Raw genomic sequence first — 17721 nt, forward strand, 5'->3', positions numbered from 1 at the left:
TTTTGGGAATTATTTTGTTAATATCTACAATTATGTGACATTTTTGTTCCTTCATCAAAATGTCATGTTAATGCATGTGGTGGTAAATAAAAAGAGATCACTTTAAGGTTTTGTGATGATATTGCCATTGTGGTAGAACTGTTTCTATGGACATTAATGTTAAATATTCCAACAATTTACATTTGCATATTTTTTTACAATTCGTGGTGGTCATCAGAAATCAGTGGAAGAAGAAAAGAAGGAACATGTTGAGAAAGCTGGGGACTTACTGAAATGGGTATCAAACCTCAGCAAGACACTCAGCAGAGAAGAGGGAGAAAAGGCTGAAAAGACAGATTTGCCTAAGCAGCAGGTACTCAGGTGTCTTTTCGTGAAATACCACTGCCCCCACTTGAGTTGATTAAAATGACCTAGGTATTCCATAAATGCACTTTTCCTCCAAATCACCACATTTTTCTAAAGATGTAATTTCATATTTGATTGTGAGTTGAAGGTTTGGGTAAATGAACAGTAAGGTTTAAGGACACAAACATCGTACCTGGGGAGAAGTGCAAGCTGCTTTTTACAGGCCTGGTGTGTCATGCATTCTGACACTGCAAAATTTAGAGAAACCAGACCCTGCACACAGTAACTTACCCTTTGTAGGGGACTGTGCATCCTGCCAGGACTTTGTAGGTCTGACCACTTGTCCTGAAATAGTTCAGTAAGTCTAGTAATTCCTTCCTTGGCACTAGGAAGGAGAAAATTGTCAGGAGGGGCTTGAGGACCAGATTCCTTTTTATTTGCTTTTAAGAAGTTATTCTGGGGGATGCTTTTGTGGGATAGTCAAGCCTCCTGTCTTGAGGAATGCAGCAGATCTTGACTGAGCCCCCTTTATTATCACACTGGTCCACAGGCTTCTGGAGCAGCCCATCTTGACACCTTTATATTTAACAGGTACATTGCCATTGTGTAGAGTTGTAACACTGACCATAAGCCTCCATCTATGACATTTCCTGTGGTTTCTAACAGCTCCCTGCTAGGCTTGTCCCACAAAATATCTTGGTGACACCTAAAAAGATATTAGTAAGTGAAGCTCTACCTCCACACTGAGCAGTAGAGGGGTGGAGTAATGTCTTCTCTGCATCCCCCAATACAGGACTGTATGTGTGTCATGCAAACATGATTTTGGCCCTCCCAGCAGCCTGTGTGTTTATTTTGGTCACACACCCTAGTGCCAGTTGCTGCCAATGGAGCTTGCTCTCGGGCAGGCCAGCAGCCACAGTGCATGGCTTGTTCATAGGGGACCAGTGTTCTGGTACTGAGCTTGTCCCCATGCCTCTAGCAGGAAATAAGTTTGTATTTGGATTTACAAGGACATTCAGCACTGGTCTTTTTCTGCTCTTTTTAATGGCAGCAGTGTGAACTTTCATCCCTCCAGCCTGTGGGAGCTGGGTTTTTTTTGCTGAGGGTGTTTCCTTCCGATGTGAAACATCCTGGTGAGGTAGCGGCACCTCCATAAGGTGCCTGGTCTCATGTCTCCTCTGATTAGCATAGATGCCTTGACAAGTTTAGTAGAAACATGTAGGCAAGTGATTTGATAGCTAACATTAGCAGAAATACATTTCACAGAGAGTTTTAGGGTTGCTGTGAGGTGTAGTCACAGAGCTGGTGGAGAAGATGATGCCAGTAATGACTCAGTCACGGCAGTGCCAATTCCACAAGCAAAGAGAAGCTCACAACCCCACCTGCTACCTCAGCCTGCTCATGTCGCTGCCTTCAGTGGCATATTCAGTGCTTGCTCGCTTGGTTTCTGTCCAAGCAGCACAAGTGGTGGGATTGTGGCTTGCTGGTGCTGATTGCAAAGGGACACTGTTCAAGATCATGCTCAGCCCTTTTGATCTGGTGCACACAGTGCCAGAATTTGTTGTGTCCAGATTCAGGTGAATAGAGGGCCCAAGCACCGTGTTGCAGGTGTCTCAGCACTGGCATGGAACGTATCTCAGGCTTGCTGATGAAGTCCTGGATTCCCCTTTGGTGCTCACCTTTGTTTATCCATAAGGAGTGCTTTTCTCCGAAGAGACTGCAGGCAATTTCTCAGAAAAATAAAAAGTTTTAAGTTCATCTACCAATACAAGTGTTTTTGTGAGGATGATGCAGAAATGATAGGGAGAACATTAATACACAATTGATTTTTTCCAAGTTTCTGATGTTGCATTTGTCTCCATCATCGAATTTCATGAAGTTTTGTGGCTCCCTGGTACGTTTTTTTTAAAAGTTTCTATTTCTCATCTTGGTGAGCAGCTTCTTGAACATGACAATTTTCACACGTATTTATAAAGCTGCTTTAAAATGTGCCAATTATGATTTGATTAATTTTCAAACAAAAAATATTGTAAATTCTTTTTGTCTCACCCCATAGTTTTTTAATACATCATATTTAAGCAAAAGTTGTAGGACAGTTAATCCACATATAAATTATAGGTACAGTTCCTTAGTCAATGATGCTGCTTTCTGATTAGAGAGTATTTAAAGGAAAAAAATCAAGTTCTTATACTATTAAGTTTACTCCCAGATAGAAATACTATATTGCTTGTCTGTTTTTCTTTTATGTATGTACATAGGTAAGTCTTGAACACAGGTTGTTTATTTTTCAGATTTCCCTGGATGAAATGTCAACCAAGAAAGAACAAATAGCTGAAGCTCTGCAGACTATTCAGTCATTTTTAGCTAAGCACAGTGACAAGTATGTCGTATTTTATTTTGGAAATAATGGAAATTATTTGAATTAGCACATCTTGTTTGATTAAAGAGAAATATCATCTTATAGTTCCAATTATATTTCATGTACAGATGTCAGGTTTTTTTCTTTAATTTTATGATTTTGTCTTCCCATTTGGGGAAGCTTGATGCAGTTTTGTTTCAAGAATTCAGATAGTTTTATATACCTCTGGTCAGCTTAAAAGACATTAGGCAGTAATGTACATTCAAAGTGAAAATAACAAAATACTAGTAAATTAGTACTTGAGCTGCATGTCAAAAGTTTGTTTCATCTGTGTCTGAAATCAGACTTTAAGATATTAAATTGCTGAGGTATCTCATGATTCTGTACTAGCTGTGTTACCTGTCTTGACTGGTAATCAGTAGACAAAAGCATATGCAGGTGTTAAATGCTTTAATGCTGAATCAACATAAATACTGGATTAATGTAGCTTCTTTTCCAGAATGGCTACAAGCAGATTAATGCTGTCTCGAACATCTTTGTAATTAGGCAATATTTTGTTTTTCAAAGTACTTTTACCAATTTCCCTCCCCCCCCTTTTTTTTTAAGTAAAGATAAGCAATTCATTCCCTTCAGTTTACAAATTGCTGAGATCTCCTTTCTCCATTTTTTTTCCTTAAAAGAATGACAGATGAAGAGAGAAATGAAATGGAAAAGCAAGTCAGATCCCTCCAGGAGAGCTACAGCTTGTTATCCAATGAAGCTTTGAAGCAGCTGCAGGAAACGCAGTATCTGGGTGATGAAAAGATGGAAGAAAAGGTAACAAGACTTAAAGTCATATTTCAGTCTCTTTTGAGACATACTGCATGGGTTTGGAACCACACATGATCAGTGGAAGAAGCAGCTGCAATTAACAGTCTGTAAAGGAACTTGAGATTTAATTGACTGCAGGTTTTGTGTATTTGCTGTGGGATACTGTGTGTGGCCTTACCTGTGCATACGAACGTTCTGCTCACCGGAATTTGTGTGAAGAGTCTTAATAATGTGTGCCTTGCATGAAGAGAGATAAACAAATCATTCATCTCTTAACTCTTAAAAGCCATTCTTTGACTACTAGATGAGTCTCTGTTTCTGCTGCAAAAACAACACCATGAAATATCATGTTAATCTCTCCCATATATCACTCAGAAATGACCTAGATAAGATCTACTTTTAGTTTTTCTTAAAATTTGGATACGAAAATGGGAGCATATACGTGATGAGCTCTGAAGTGCTACAAATACATTTGTTAATGACTCTTAACTATGGAATTCTCAAAAGCTATGTTGCAAATTAGTGTTCTCATATACACATAAAGGCAGTGTCTGCGTAATGAATTAAATTGTGTTGCCAGACTGACTTCATGCTTTCCATGCAAACTGAATGCAGTATCTGTCCTAGGGTATCCAATTCCCTATTGATTGTATATACAGAAGTGCTGTATGCTGTAAACATGAATAGCATGGTTGGTTTGAATCACATACTGTTTCCGAATATGCTAACCTTTCACAGACATTTCAAGCATGAAAATTTGCCTTTCAGGTATATGTTCTATTTGCTCACTCTGCAATCATTTCTCCTATTGTCTATTACTAACCCTATTTATATACGCAGAGCATAGGTTTTCAATTCACAGATGCATGTTGGTTTTAAATCTTTTATCACATCGTGTGCTGTTGAATGACTGACATAGATCACTTGCGCATTTGAGCTGCTAACATTCACAGCATTCCTCCAGGCCTGGTAAGTACATGTTTTTATGCTTATCATGCATTCAAAATCCTAAGAAAATTTAAAATATAAGTCTGAAAATAGTGATAGCTTTTCTTTTATATTCCTTTCTAGGTGAATAAAGTCATTGCTGGTGCCGTTGACCAAACGACTGGAGAAATCCTTTCAGTCTTTCAGTGTATTTTAAAAGGTTTTATTGACTATGATACTGGAATTAGATTGCTGGAGAATCAGCTGATCCTTTCTGGAATCATTTCTCCAGAATTAGGAGTTTGTTATAGTTTGGAAGAAGCTAAGACTCATGCCTTAATTGATGAGCAGATTCTGTTGCAGTTGCAGGAATTAAGTAATACAAAGAAGCTTATTTCAGAATCATCATTATCAAATCTTCCAGTTATATCAGCTTTAGAGCAGGGCCTAATTTCAGAACCTTTGGCTGTTAAATTTCTTGAGAATCAGCTTTCAAGTGGGCACTTGATTTTGCCATCTACTGGAGAAAACCTGACTTTGCAGAACGCTTTCCAGAGAAACCTGATTTCTCCAACACTATATGCAAAGCTTCTGGAAAGAAGAGACACGTGTAAAGATCTTATAGACCCCAACTGTGCTGAGAAGATTTCCCTTGAACAGATGATTCATAGAAGCATAATACATGAAGAAACAGGGTTAAGACTCCTACCCGTGAAACCACAAGAAAAAGGTAGAATCACGTTCAAATGTGGAAGGAAGATAACTATTTTGAGAGCAGCCCATGAAGGACTCATTGATCGGGAAACAATGTTCAGGCTGCTGGGTGCTCAGTTAACGTCTGGAGGTATAATTGACTCTGAGTCAGGGAAGCGAATGACTGTGGAAGAGGCCATGAGGCAAGGGATGATAGATCAGGACACTGCCTGTGGGATCCTCACACATCAGGTTCAGACTGGTGGAATCCTCTGTCCGAATTCAGGACAGCGCTTGACTGTCGATGAAGCTGTACAGTGCAACTTAATATCATCTACCAGTGCATTGCTGGTATTAGAAGCACAGAGAGGCTTTGTTGGACTGATTTGGCCTCACACCGGTGAAATATTCCCCGTATCAACTTCTTTGCACCAAGAGATGATAACAAATGAGCTGGCATTCAAAATACTGAATGGTAGACAGAAAATAGCTGCGCTTTACATTCCAGAAACTTGTGAAATAGTCAGTCTAGATAAGGCTGCACAATCAGGGATAATAGATGTCAGTACTGTATCTGTTTTGACCGATGTGACTTTACCAGATAAAATGCCCAATGTGGAAGAACTAGAGTCCCCTTGTAAAAATGCTGCGAAATGGTTATCGACATACGAATTCCTGCCATCCGTATTTCGTGACTGTGAGGAGGAACAGGAAGTTGCTGGCGCAGAACAACACCCTCTATGTCATAATTTAGATCAAGCTAAGAAATTATTCATATCTTACCTGATGATAAATAGTTATATGGATGCAAACACTGGAAGAAGGCTTTTATTATATGATGGACAACTGCAAGAAGCCATCAATATGTTGCTGGAAGGGAGTGGTACTTCTCTGCCAGAAACAGAGTTGAGTAACAAATGCATAAGCCTGAAGGGACTTAACCTAACGTCAGCTGTCAGTAGCCACTTTAATAATGTCACAGGAAGTGTTCAGGGTGATCTTTCAGGTGCAGAGAATACTTCTAATAGCATAAAATTAAGTCAGTTTGAAGATTTTGATAATTACATATCTTCACAGGGAGAAGATGTTCATGAGTGTATGCCCGATGTTTGCACTAGTGTTGGTACTGAGCAGTTAGGATATACACAAAAGACAACGTCGACTATCCCTACAGAGCTTAGAAATGTAGTAGGTAGCTCTCAAAATTCCACAAAAAGAAATGCACTCAGAGGTCTTCTGGAGGTTTCTGAGTGGACAGAACTGCCAAAGTGTAACAATCAGAAGGCAAATTCAGGGAACAGTGAAGGATCTCTTCATGACTCTAATACAAATTATATTTCAGAAACAGAGAAGAAAGAGATTTGTATGGCAGACAGCCTGGATAATGCAAACAGGAATGATAAAACCTTACAAAATTCCTTTAGTGTGAATAATTTGTCAGTTAGTGAAACCTGGGGAGAGCTGGAAAGGTGCACAAAGTATGAATCTCACGTATTGCAGGCTGACAGTAGTGGAATGGTGCTAGAGAGTGGCAAGAAAGATGATTTTCAGAGAAGTCTTGGTTTATCCATCAGTGCAGATACTGAGTATAAACTTCCGGAAGAATTGGTTACTCGGTGTGGTAAGACATTACAGTTTGAGGATAACAGATGTAGTGAGCAACCTCTCCAGGGCTACAGTGATGTTTACAACACACCGTTCCAAAAGGACTGTCTTTATACACATGGCAGGCTGTCCTTGGAGGGTTGTACTGATTTGCAGAGTAAGCTGTGTCTAGAAGACAGTGGAGACATGCATTGCAGGCCCTCATTGAGTGATGATGCTGTTACACACGATGGACCACTTATGGGAGACAGAAACAGCATAACACCAAGGCTGACAGTGGAAGAAAGCAATCTTACATTTGAAAAGTTACTGTTGTGTGACAGTAGCTCTGACTCATCAGCAGAAGGGAGTAATGATATCCCACAGATTGAAAGTAACTGCTTGAGGCGTGAGTATGGTGAGGGAGCCTCTGAAGATGACAGCTCTCAATGTGGTGGTGATGATGACGATGATGATGATGATGATGCCTATGAAACACCTCTGGTTGATGATGATGATGACAGCGATGTCTATGATACTCCACAGATTGATGATGATGATTTCTATGAAACTCCTCAAGGTGATGATGGTTTTGATACCTTGCAGGTGGGGGATGATGATACACCACTGACAGAATTGTCTGAAACATCAGTTCCATTAGGTTTTCTAGAGGAGAGAGGTGATCCAATAACCCTGAGAGAAAAAAATAGCTCTTTTCAAGAACTTGCAACTAGTGTTGGAGAGAGTGTCGGTGTTGATCTGACAGGTCTACCTGAGAGCATAAATACAGCTTCTGCAAGGGCCAAAACTATGGAAAGAAGGCTTGAGAAGGAAAGGGAAAGAACAGGGAACTTTGGAGATAAGGAACAGAAATTACCAGTTACTCTGGAAAGTGAAGGAAGAAAGGAGGGGGACCTTAGTTCTTTACGGATGATGTGTGAAGCAGAAATACAAGTGAGAAAAGAGGAAGATGGAATGAAAACGGAAAGTGACTCCTATGAGGATGAATCTGAAGGAACACAGGAGGAGGAAGATTATGAGGAGGATGATGATAGTTATGATGACTCTGACACTGATTCTAACAGTGATGAAGAAATGGATATTTTTTATTCATACCATGAACGTATAAATAAAGGGGATCAGCTCGTAATTTCATTAGGTGACATAGAAAACAGGGATGTAAATAATCAGAATATTGATGACTGTTGCGGTTCTGTAGGCCACAAGAGAGAATATACTTTGCACTTCCAGTCTAACCATGAAAATGGAAACCTATCCTTAGGAAAATGTGAATCTGTACCAGAAGTTTCAGAGGAAAGATGTGTTAGTCTGAAATGTACAAGTGAAGAAAACAGACACCAACAACTGGAAGATGAATATGGGACTTGTGTCAAAAGTAAACACATTTCACAAGATACTACTAAGAGTATTCAGTTTGAAAATACCTTTGACGCTACGTGGATGTCCTGTAAGAGTGAAGAAGATAACAAAACACAGCTTGAAGTTCGAAATTCTCAGCTTCTTGATGATACTGTGACATCTGACACTAGTGTAATGGCCTTCCAAATTACAAAGCAAGCTACTGATGATGATGATGAAAGTAATCAGACACATTTCTCAGAATGCTTTATTCATACCATGAATAAAAATAATTCTACTATGCCAATGTTACATTCAAATCATGGGCAAAGGCAGCAAGAAGCAGTATTTGCAGAGGAAGAAGTATTAAATGGTATGGCTGGTATGGAGCAACTTAAGGAAAGTTCATCCCCAATGGAAAATAAATTTCTTGTGGATGTGCCTTATGTGAGTGATGGTGATAGTTCCCTTAGTGACCGAGTACATCCAGGTACCAGTAGGAAGCATGGTGAGGGAAGAAGAGATTTTGAAATTACTACAGAAAGTAAAAACAGAGTAAATGTTATGGAGGGATGTGATACCATAGGACTAAGTAGAAGTCCCATTCAGATGGAAAGCCTTGGGGAAATATTTGATGCATCAGGAACTAAAGCTGACAGAGAAACTCCTGTTTCAAGTAAAGTACAAGTAAATGTTGATGAGGATCTGCTTGACGTTGGAGGTGGTGTGAGACTGGATGAATTTAAGACAGATTTAAACATTTCTGCTTCTTTAGAAAAATATACAAGAGACATAAAGGAAGGCAGCCATTCAGGGTTGGATAAAAATGAATCCTGTTGCTTTGAGGACAGGGAAAGAGGGAAAAAGGGTATAGGGAATGAAGAGGATTTTCTGCTGAATACAGAAGAAATGCATTCAAGTGAATTTAACACTTCCTCTTTTCCCCCAACTGCTGCAGTCAAACCAAAAGAAATTAGCATAAGTGAAGAAACAGAGAGTGTTATCTGTCAAAACACTGACAATGTTCTTAAAGACTTTTCAGAAAACAGCAGCAGCAATGATCGTAAATTTTCCCAAATTAAAACAGATGTTTTAGGAAGCCTTGGGGATGCCCAAGAATCAGGGGATGGAAGTGAAGAGCTTCCTTCTGGGAGTTATACCCACACCTCTGATCTTCCTTCTGCAATTCTGAGCAGCATAGGGACTAGCTTGAGTTATGGTGACCAGAAAGAACACGAGACACTCAAAACTATGAAGGGAGAAAATTCCATGGCCCATGAAACTTCTTCCCTTGGAAGTGGTTTCAAAGAACAAGTGTCCATGGAGTCATTACAAAAGGAAACAGGATCCTGTGAAGATTTTCAAGTAAAGGAAGGTATCTCACGATCACCAGACATGTCTGACACCCTAATGGAAGACTTAAAGAATATATTACAGAGGAAATTGAAAATGGGACATGTTTACTGCAAGCAGGAGGGTGAACCCCTAAGTTTCTCTGATACTAGAATTTTAATGCAAAATTTATTTACAATGGTTAGAAGCACCCAGCTTGGGAGTGCCACGCCTAGTGGGTCAAATCTCAAGCAGATTACCAGTGATGTTGGAACTGCATTAATGCTTAGCCCACCGTGTACAGAGCCAAAGGACAGTGATGCTCTTTCATCGCTTTGGCCTGATTGCAGAAGTCCTGATCTTCTTCGTGATATTCTGAAGCTGGAATCCTCCAAGCAAAAGATGTCTGATCCAAATGAAAGGAAGAGTGAAACAGACATGAAAGCTCCTGTTCCAAAACTCACTGCTTCTCAACTTCTGGAGATTTTGCAAATCTTACCTGGAGATGAAAGTACAGGCAATTTAGAGGAGCTGCTAAGTGGTTTGCTTACGAGCTCACAGGTTGCTGGTATCACCACAGAACATGAGGGTAAAGGCAAAGTAGATGGGCTTTGTACTCTTTTCTCAACAGAACAATTGGAGTTTGGATCAGAAATTGCCAAAGAGAAAACATTGGCAGATGACACAGCCATTTCTTGGAAAAGTGACCAGCAGCATGGGAAGACAGACAGCCTGCCCAAAGGCTTTTCTGAGCCTTTTTCCAAAACAAAAGGAGCAGTCCTGGAAGACACTCCCACTAGAACGGTGAGTAACAATGGCTATGTGCTACATCTCCTGTGTTACAGGACTTGTGTGAATCCTTCCAGGTGCTGGAGAGAAAAATTAAGCTCAGAAAAGGTTTCAAAAATTAAGTGATGGATTTAAAATAAGTTGTAATTAAATCAAGTAGTTTTACTGCTTACTTTCAAGTCTGTCAGAGTGGAAATCCTGTTCTTATTGTTAAAACTCATTTTCAGGTTGATGGAATACAGAAGTGTTTAAACTTAACGGAGAAAATACAAGGACATTTGGCAGTGCTTCGAGATATGAAGAGCCACCTAGATAACCAGCAGCCTATTAGTAACAACCTGGAAATACTAAAAAGTGAACTGGAACAACTAGAGGTAAAGAAAGTGTTCTGTATGCTTGTACTTACTGGTGGGTGCTAGAAAAAGCCCTATCTTGCTTAGTAACTTAATGCATTTTGTATGTATTCTTGTTGTAGTCATTTGAATCAGGACTGGCTACCTTTGCAATTATCCTAAAAAAGGACATGAAGTTGACAGAAGAGTTTTTAAAGTTTTGCAACAGAGATATTCCTGAAGAGAAACTTAAAGAGCTAAAGATTAGCCATGACTATTTGCAGGAAGCATTTTTGGTGGTCTGTGAAACGTCTTCACAACGAGCAAAACAAATAGTCTGTGCTATTGACTCAGAAATGGTATGTTTTTAGCAGTGTATGTTTTTACCTTGGTTTTCTTCAAGGCACTTTGGCTAAAAAGAAGGAGTTTGGGTTTGGTTTATTTTGTCTTATATATAAAAATACATGTATGATTCTGTTTAATATGATAGAAAATGTGATGAGACTCCAGGGGCATAAGTAAATATGCAACTTCCCTTTCTAGTCTAAGCTTGCGGTATTACACCAGGAACTTCTAAGCAAACTGCAGAGATTTTCAGACTGGATCACAGAACACCGTGAAATTGTGGATGGCTACACAGTGAATACCAATGATATAGAAGAGATGAAGGAAAGTTTACAGCTATGTAATGTAAGTGTCCGTTATGGCAGGTGTGTTTGCTTCTGATGAACTTTGGTATATATTATAAATTATTGGCCAGGTTTTGTACGCCTGCTCAAGAACTTCTATTGCTTAAACAAATGGCTAGAACTACGTAAGACAGCTATTTGATAATCCAATAATAAAATCTTGTTTATTTGCTTTTTCTTTAAAAAAAACCCCAAAAAACTCCATAAAGTTTGGCTTATTGAGAAAGCTATTGGTGGTTCTTATATTTGTTGCAATAAATCTGACCCTTTTTGGAAATCTAATTTCTAATACAAATATTTTAGTGATTAAAAATGGATCTTTATGTATAAGGTCTAGAATCTTTACTGAAGTTTAATTGCCTACCAAATCATTTGAGAACAGACGATGGGAAAAGGTAAAAAGCCTCTTCTTTACACACTCCATGAAATGAGTCATGAAAACCAAATCAGACCAAATTTTCCATAATGTTCATACACCTCAATCTGTATGAACAATAAAAATAGCATTCTTTTACTGTGGTTTAATCGGTTCTAGTGTGCATGGTAATGTCAGAGGGGTTGCACTGTGGGTAACTGTGGGTGGAATTCGCTGCATTGCTGTAAATGGGGCTTCTCACTGTGGAATAGAGAATAGGAACACTTTCAAGTAAATATTCTAACATTTCTGGGTCTTCAGAACTAGAATCTAGAAATGTTAAATCTAACCTGGCATAAATCTTCTGGAGTTGAAGGTCAGCCAGTTTCCAGATATCCATGAGAGAGCAAAGTAATTGAGATGTTCAAGGTCGTCTTTTGATTACCTGGACATGGACTGTCCCAGAAGCAAATCACACACAAATTCAAATGCCATATCTAAATGTGTCTGAATTATTCTGACACAGAGTTTTGATTTAATGTGGCTAAATGTGTCTCCCAAAAGCATAGAGCTGAGGGTGGAGATACTTTTGCTTTGTTTGTACTGAATTTGTCTTCACTGCTAGTCATTTCTTTCTCTTCCTTTACAGAACAGTGCTGTGGAGCTTGGCAGTAAAAAAACGCAACTGGAGTCCACTGCATTCGATGTTCAATTCTTCATTTCTGAACATGCCCAAGATCTTTCTCCTAATCAGAGCAAACAGCTGCTGAGGCTCTTAAATGCCACCCAGAAATCTTTTCAGGAAGTACAGGAAGCTCTAACTTCTCAAGTGGAAAGTTTAGAGACTCAGTTGCAGGCAGCGCAAGAGCTGGGTGATCAGAAGGTTTGCCTTTCTGTGTACATGTGTGCTGAGTGGTTTTTGTCTATGGGTGAGGAATTTTAATACCAGCATGCAGCATTAAGTGTATTCCTATCTTCTTGGGTTTTACTGAAGATACATTCATAGTTCTACAAAGATGGTACTGACCAAGTTTGGCGAATTGTCATTTTTATCTTTCCTTGGTACAGCCACAGAAACAGGATACTAGATTATGGGCAGTTTTGTGCGTTAGGATCCGTAGAGCCTGAGATGACCAGGTCTGCACTTTCTAGCATGGAGAAACATTTCCTTGAGGTTTCTCACAGGTGGTTTCTTCAGCAGCCATGTCAGTAATAAATAAAGCAGTGAACTCTTCTGGCTGCAGCTGTACTGATCAACATCGCATCCTTGCTTATCACTGCTGTCCTGCTGAAGACTTTCTATTCCTCATGATTTGCCAGGTTGTCTGCTTATATGTTGGGGTTTTTTTCGCCCCCTAGGTCTTTATAGTCAAAGAACCAGATTTGTTTAAATCCTTGCTGGTATGGTTTGTTTTGACTGAGACAGCTTAGTGGGACAAACATATGAGTAAATCAGTTAAGATATTTGCAATTCTAGGTGTGGGCACTGGGAAAGCTTTGAGTCAAGTTGAGATGCTTACCTCTTCAGCTGGCATCAGTGTGGTTGGCAAGCATAAGCAGCCTTCTTGGAGTCAAAGGAGGCTGATATGATGCTGCAGTGTAACTGCATTTCCTCTTCTGTCATGGAGGCACTGTTAAGACTCAGAATCACCACCTCAACCCCCAGTTTATGTGTAAAGAAAGGCGTTTTGGCATTCTGAACACTGCATTATTTTGCCATCTTAAGAAAATTTGTTTCCTCCATACTTTGTGAAAAGAAACATAAAATTGAGTAAAGGAAAGACACAGACAACTTTTCTACAGCTTAGTAATGATAATGAGCTTGCATGTTTTGTCTTTTTCTACTGCTTAAAAAGTCAACATTTTCTATTCAGGTAACATGTTATGCATATCAACAAGAGCTAACTCACAATCACAACTAACCTCTGTTTTGATCTCCTTTTTTCAGAATTAATAGCGTTTATAGCAGGTTTCAAGCGGTTGAGAGACTGGATTATCACTCCTGTCGTTTGGAGATTTCACCTTTCACCTATGTGCATGGCCAGACTTCTATTGGGCAATTCCATCAAACATGGTTTCTTTTACTTACAACATATATATGAGGTTTATCCATAACTTCTGTGTGTTCATCTTGCTCCTTGTACCACTGCTATCATGTTTACAGCATACTTCTAAAATGGTTGCTTGGCAAAATTGATGTTCAAAGGTAGTTCGTATTAGAGTGTCTTCTTTTTCATGAAGTGAGGATGGTTTTGGTTTATTTTTCGATTGTATTTGGCTCTAATATAGGACGTGGCTGAAAGGCAGCAGGAATGCAAAGAGAAACTGCAGGAAATCTGTGATTTGCTTACACAGACTGAAAATCGACTCATCGGACAGCAAGAGTCTCTTGTTATTGGAGACAGCAAGGCTGAGCTAGAACAATACCAGACCAAACAGGAGGTAGGCACAATTCTCATCAGCTAAGTTAAAGAAGACTGAGTGCGCGGGAGAGTGACTAGACTTTTTTGTTGAATAACAAGACTGTCATGTGAGAGGAGAGTACAACAGATTTGTTTGACTTACCAAAAGTAAAGGCTTAATGGGGTGCATTTGTACTGCTCCCTGTGAAGACACTCCAGTATATGCCAGTGGAAGGAAAGACATTTTCAAACTAGGAGACACCAGAATAGGGACTTGAGAGCTAGAGTTTTCAAGGAGCAGTCTTGGAGAAGACATGAAGTTCGCTGTATATTGTCAGATTTGATAAAATCGTGCTGGATGATTACAATGAAATAATTAAACCAGCTTTTTAACAGGGAATGCTTATTCCTGTTGACAGCATTTTGAAAAGTTTTGCTGCAAGACTTTCTCCTGCCTGAGGCTTTCCATTGCTTTACTTTTGTTCTGATTTGAATTCTGGTTTTCTGATGTTGCTTGTGATCTCCTTGGTGTCCTTGTATAACAGAGTTTGCTTCCTTTCCTACTGAGACCTTGCTTTTCAGCTGTATCCTGTCATCTGTAAGCTTTTACACTGTTCTGACTGATACTAATTGAGTTTATGATAGTTAAAGACCGAAGGACTCAGTACTAGTTTTTTTCTTCCTTCTCCTAGTAGTATATCCTACTCTATATGGTAGAGTTCCAAATCATGTTTCGTAATCTATACAGGCAGAAATTTCCTTATTCATCTTGCCTTGTTTTACTTACCATTAAAGTAACCCATCTAGTTTGTCAAAGTCCTCCTTATAGTCAGTGGAAAGATACAGACATCCCCAGGGCACTTCTTAATATCACTTTATCTATCTTAATGGTTTGTGCCCTAAATGACGTACCCATAGGAGTGAAGAACTGATGTAACGTGTTTCAGGTTTGGATTTTTTCCATCAGCTGTTTGTGACTGCCTTGTTATTTACTGACTGATTTCTTGTAGGCACTGTTACAGAAGCGTGTCTGGAGGGGACCAGTGGAATGGGGGCTTATAAAAAGCTCTTTTATAGATGAAGTCAAAGCTTTCATCCTTAGTGAGCTGTTTGAAAGGAAGCACAGAAATCTTTGTCAGAGAAGGAGAATCTTAATATAGCATTCCCAGGAAACCCTTTCTAACATATTTGCTGATGTGTTAAAACGAGCAACAGTTTTAGCTGCCAAACTGTATTCTATAATTGCTGCAGAATCTGTAGTCTAGAATTAGAGTGAAGTGCTTTGTCTTGCAGTGCCAAGAGCATTATGCTGTGTATAAAGAGAAAATCCCTTCATTATTTAGGTAACTGGGTGAATGTGCTCAACAGCTTAATTATTGTTATAATTAAAGTTCCCCTTGGATAACTGTGAGGCAGATAATTTTACCTGACTCTATGATAGAACTAGGCAAACCACTTTGGATAAACGAAAGCAAAACATCTGTCCTCTCTGAAATTTAATGGACTTGAACGTTCTTTGGAAATTGAAATACGATGATTGATTGCAATTAAAGAAAAATATTCTTATGAAATTTCTGGCCTGAGCAAAACCAAGAAATATGGGAAAAAATCCACCTGGAAAAGACGACTACAAGCTTCTGACTTTTATTCGGTCCTCTTGCTTTCCGCAGCTTTCTGTTAGGGTACCCGGTCATGGAATGGAATTTGTCAGGAGACTCACTAACTACAGTGTAGCAGATATACTTTATCTGTTGCTATCTAAAAAATAAGGTATATTCTCTTCTGTGTACATGGAAATACAATATTTGAACTGCTAAACAAAGGGAAAAGGTGGGCTCAGTGTGGAGAGGAGTGTAAGTCAACAGACTTGCTGTTTAAAAAAAAAATCTGCAACATTATTGTCAGATGCTGAATTGATTTTTTTTTTTAATAATAATTTCTGCAATTTAGTATTGTATCATCTACTCTCCTAAGCTAGAAGGGACCACTCTGGTGTTTGCTGCTAGAACAGAGATATTTCCAATAAATTTAATTGTACAGATCTGGTGAATAATTGCCCCTCTTTGATGTCTTTTTTCTCAAAAGGAGATACAGAAAGACATGAGAACAAGTGCCCAGACACTGGCAGAGGTTGTGAAAAATACTGAAACCTTCTTGAAGGAGAATGGAGAAAAGTTGTCACAAGAAGACAAGACTATTCTTGAACAGAAACTGAATGAAGCAAAGACAAAGTGTTTGCTCCTTAGCCAGAAGGCAGAAGAGTCCAAAAAAGAACTGGATAAAGCTATGACAACAGCAATTAAGCAGGAAACGGAAAAGGTTTTTGGGCAACCATTTCATACCTTTATCTTCAAACTTGATATGTATCTCATGGAATTAGTCTTGCAAGTTATTATTGGTGCTCTGTGGAGAGATTAAAATCATATTTTGTCTGGGTGACTAATAAACTGCTGGTTTATTTTCCTTATAAAATAAACAACAGCACATATGTTAGTTAAAAATTGCATTTAATACTAATAATTTTAAATGGTCTGTTTGCATGTGATATGTTTTAGAGCATAAAGATTTCTAAACTGAAACTCTAAATTAATTTCAATGCAGGTTGCAGCCATAGAACAGCTGGAAGAAAGTAAAAATACAATAGAAAATCTCTTGGATTGGTTATCCAATGTGGATAAAGAAGCAGAGCACGGACGGAAATTTAAGCAGGTGATAGAACAGAATGGAACGCACTTTGAGGAGGGAGATGTGAAGGCTTTGGAAGGAGAGGAGGATGATGTCAATGGTAATCTGCTGGAAATTCAGCCAGGCATGGAAACTCAGGTGGATGGACTAGTGAAAAGCACAGAAGATAATCTGAACCAGCAGTATCAGAAAGTGAAGGTACTGTTACTAGGTTTATTCAACACTGAGCTGCTAAGCATGTCAGTCCTCGTTCAACATGAGTGAATTCAACCTCATCCTTTCTGGCACAGACTTCAGAACAGGCTCTAGGAAGTTAGTGGCGTACAGTGGTAGGAATTTCCGTAGTCGGAATGTATTGCCAGTTCCTAGTTTTTTCACTGTTACTATGGTTGTGACCTGCAAAATGAGAAAAAGGATATATTCTACAAGGTAAATGTTGAAAATCCTGATGGTGAGTCTATTATTCTTAACTTTTGTAGTCAGAAAATAGTGCAGATAAATAAAATGCATAAAGACCTAACACAGGTCCATACCCTTTATGTGAATTCTTCAGAAATCTTTGTAATAGCCAAACGGTTCAACTCCCTGCACTTCCCTGTGAGCACTCATTACCAATATCTGCAAATAATAGTTTGATGAAATTACGATCTTATTTCCCTGTAACTTTAATGCACAGACAAAGCACTGTTTGAAGGCTTCAGAGGGATGAGTTACATAAAACCACAGCACAGCATTTTGAGAATAGATTTTCCAGGGAACAGAATTGGAAATCTTTTAAATAGCCGGAGCTCACTTTTATGGCTTTTGCTCACTTACAGTTGAGGAACCAAGAACTTTTAGATGTAGTGTGATAGACATGTTGATGAGAATGATTGTGCTGATAGCTCATACTCTTTTGGATTTCTGTTATTATAATAACCAACAACACAAAACCTCCCAAAAACCCTAAGAAAATAATTTGGGTTTGTGTACATGATGTTTTTACTTCCTCTTTTTCTACACCAAATGCCTGCAGGATAATTGCCCACAGTACTCACAGAAGAGAAGTACACTATAGCTG

General features: G+C 38.9%; 1 protein-coding gene across 1 annotated transcript in view; it reads left to right on the plus strand.

Annotated features, from left to right (window-relative positions):
• The window catches only part of DST (dystonin), a gene marked incomplete at its 5' end in the record, with an annotated part of 301073 nt that overhangs the window by 184574 nt on the left and 98778 nt on the right, over window positions 1-17721 (plus strand). Inside the window, 6 exons of the mRNA XM_084262411.1 lie at window positions 218-352; window positions 2637-2725; window positions 3385-3520; window positions 13864-14016; window positions 16062-16295; window positions 16578-16859. Of these exons, the coding sequence (XP_084118537.1) occupies window positions 218-352; window positions 2637-2725; window positions 3385-3520; window positions 13864-14016; window positions 16062-16295; window positions 16578-16859 (1029 nt within the window). The remainder of the gene's footprint in view (window positions 1-217; window positions 353-2636; window positions 2726-3384; window positions 3521-13863; window positions 14017-16061; window positions 16296-16577; window positions 16860-17721) is intronic.

Source organism: Gallinula chloropus (genome assembly GCF_964237585.1).
Source record: "Gallinula chloropus genome assembly, chromosome: 3".
Classification (NCBI taxonomy): domain Eukaryota; kingdom Metazoa; phylum Chordata; class Aves; order Gruiformes; family Rallidae; genus Gallinula; species Gallinula chloropus.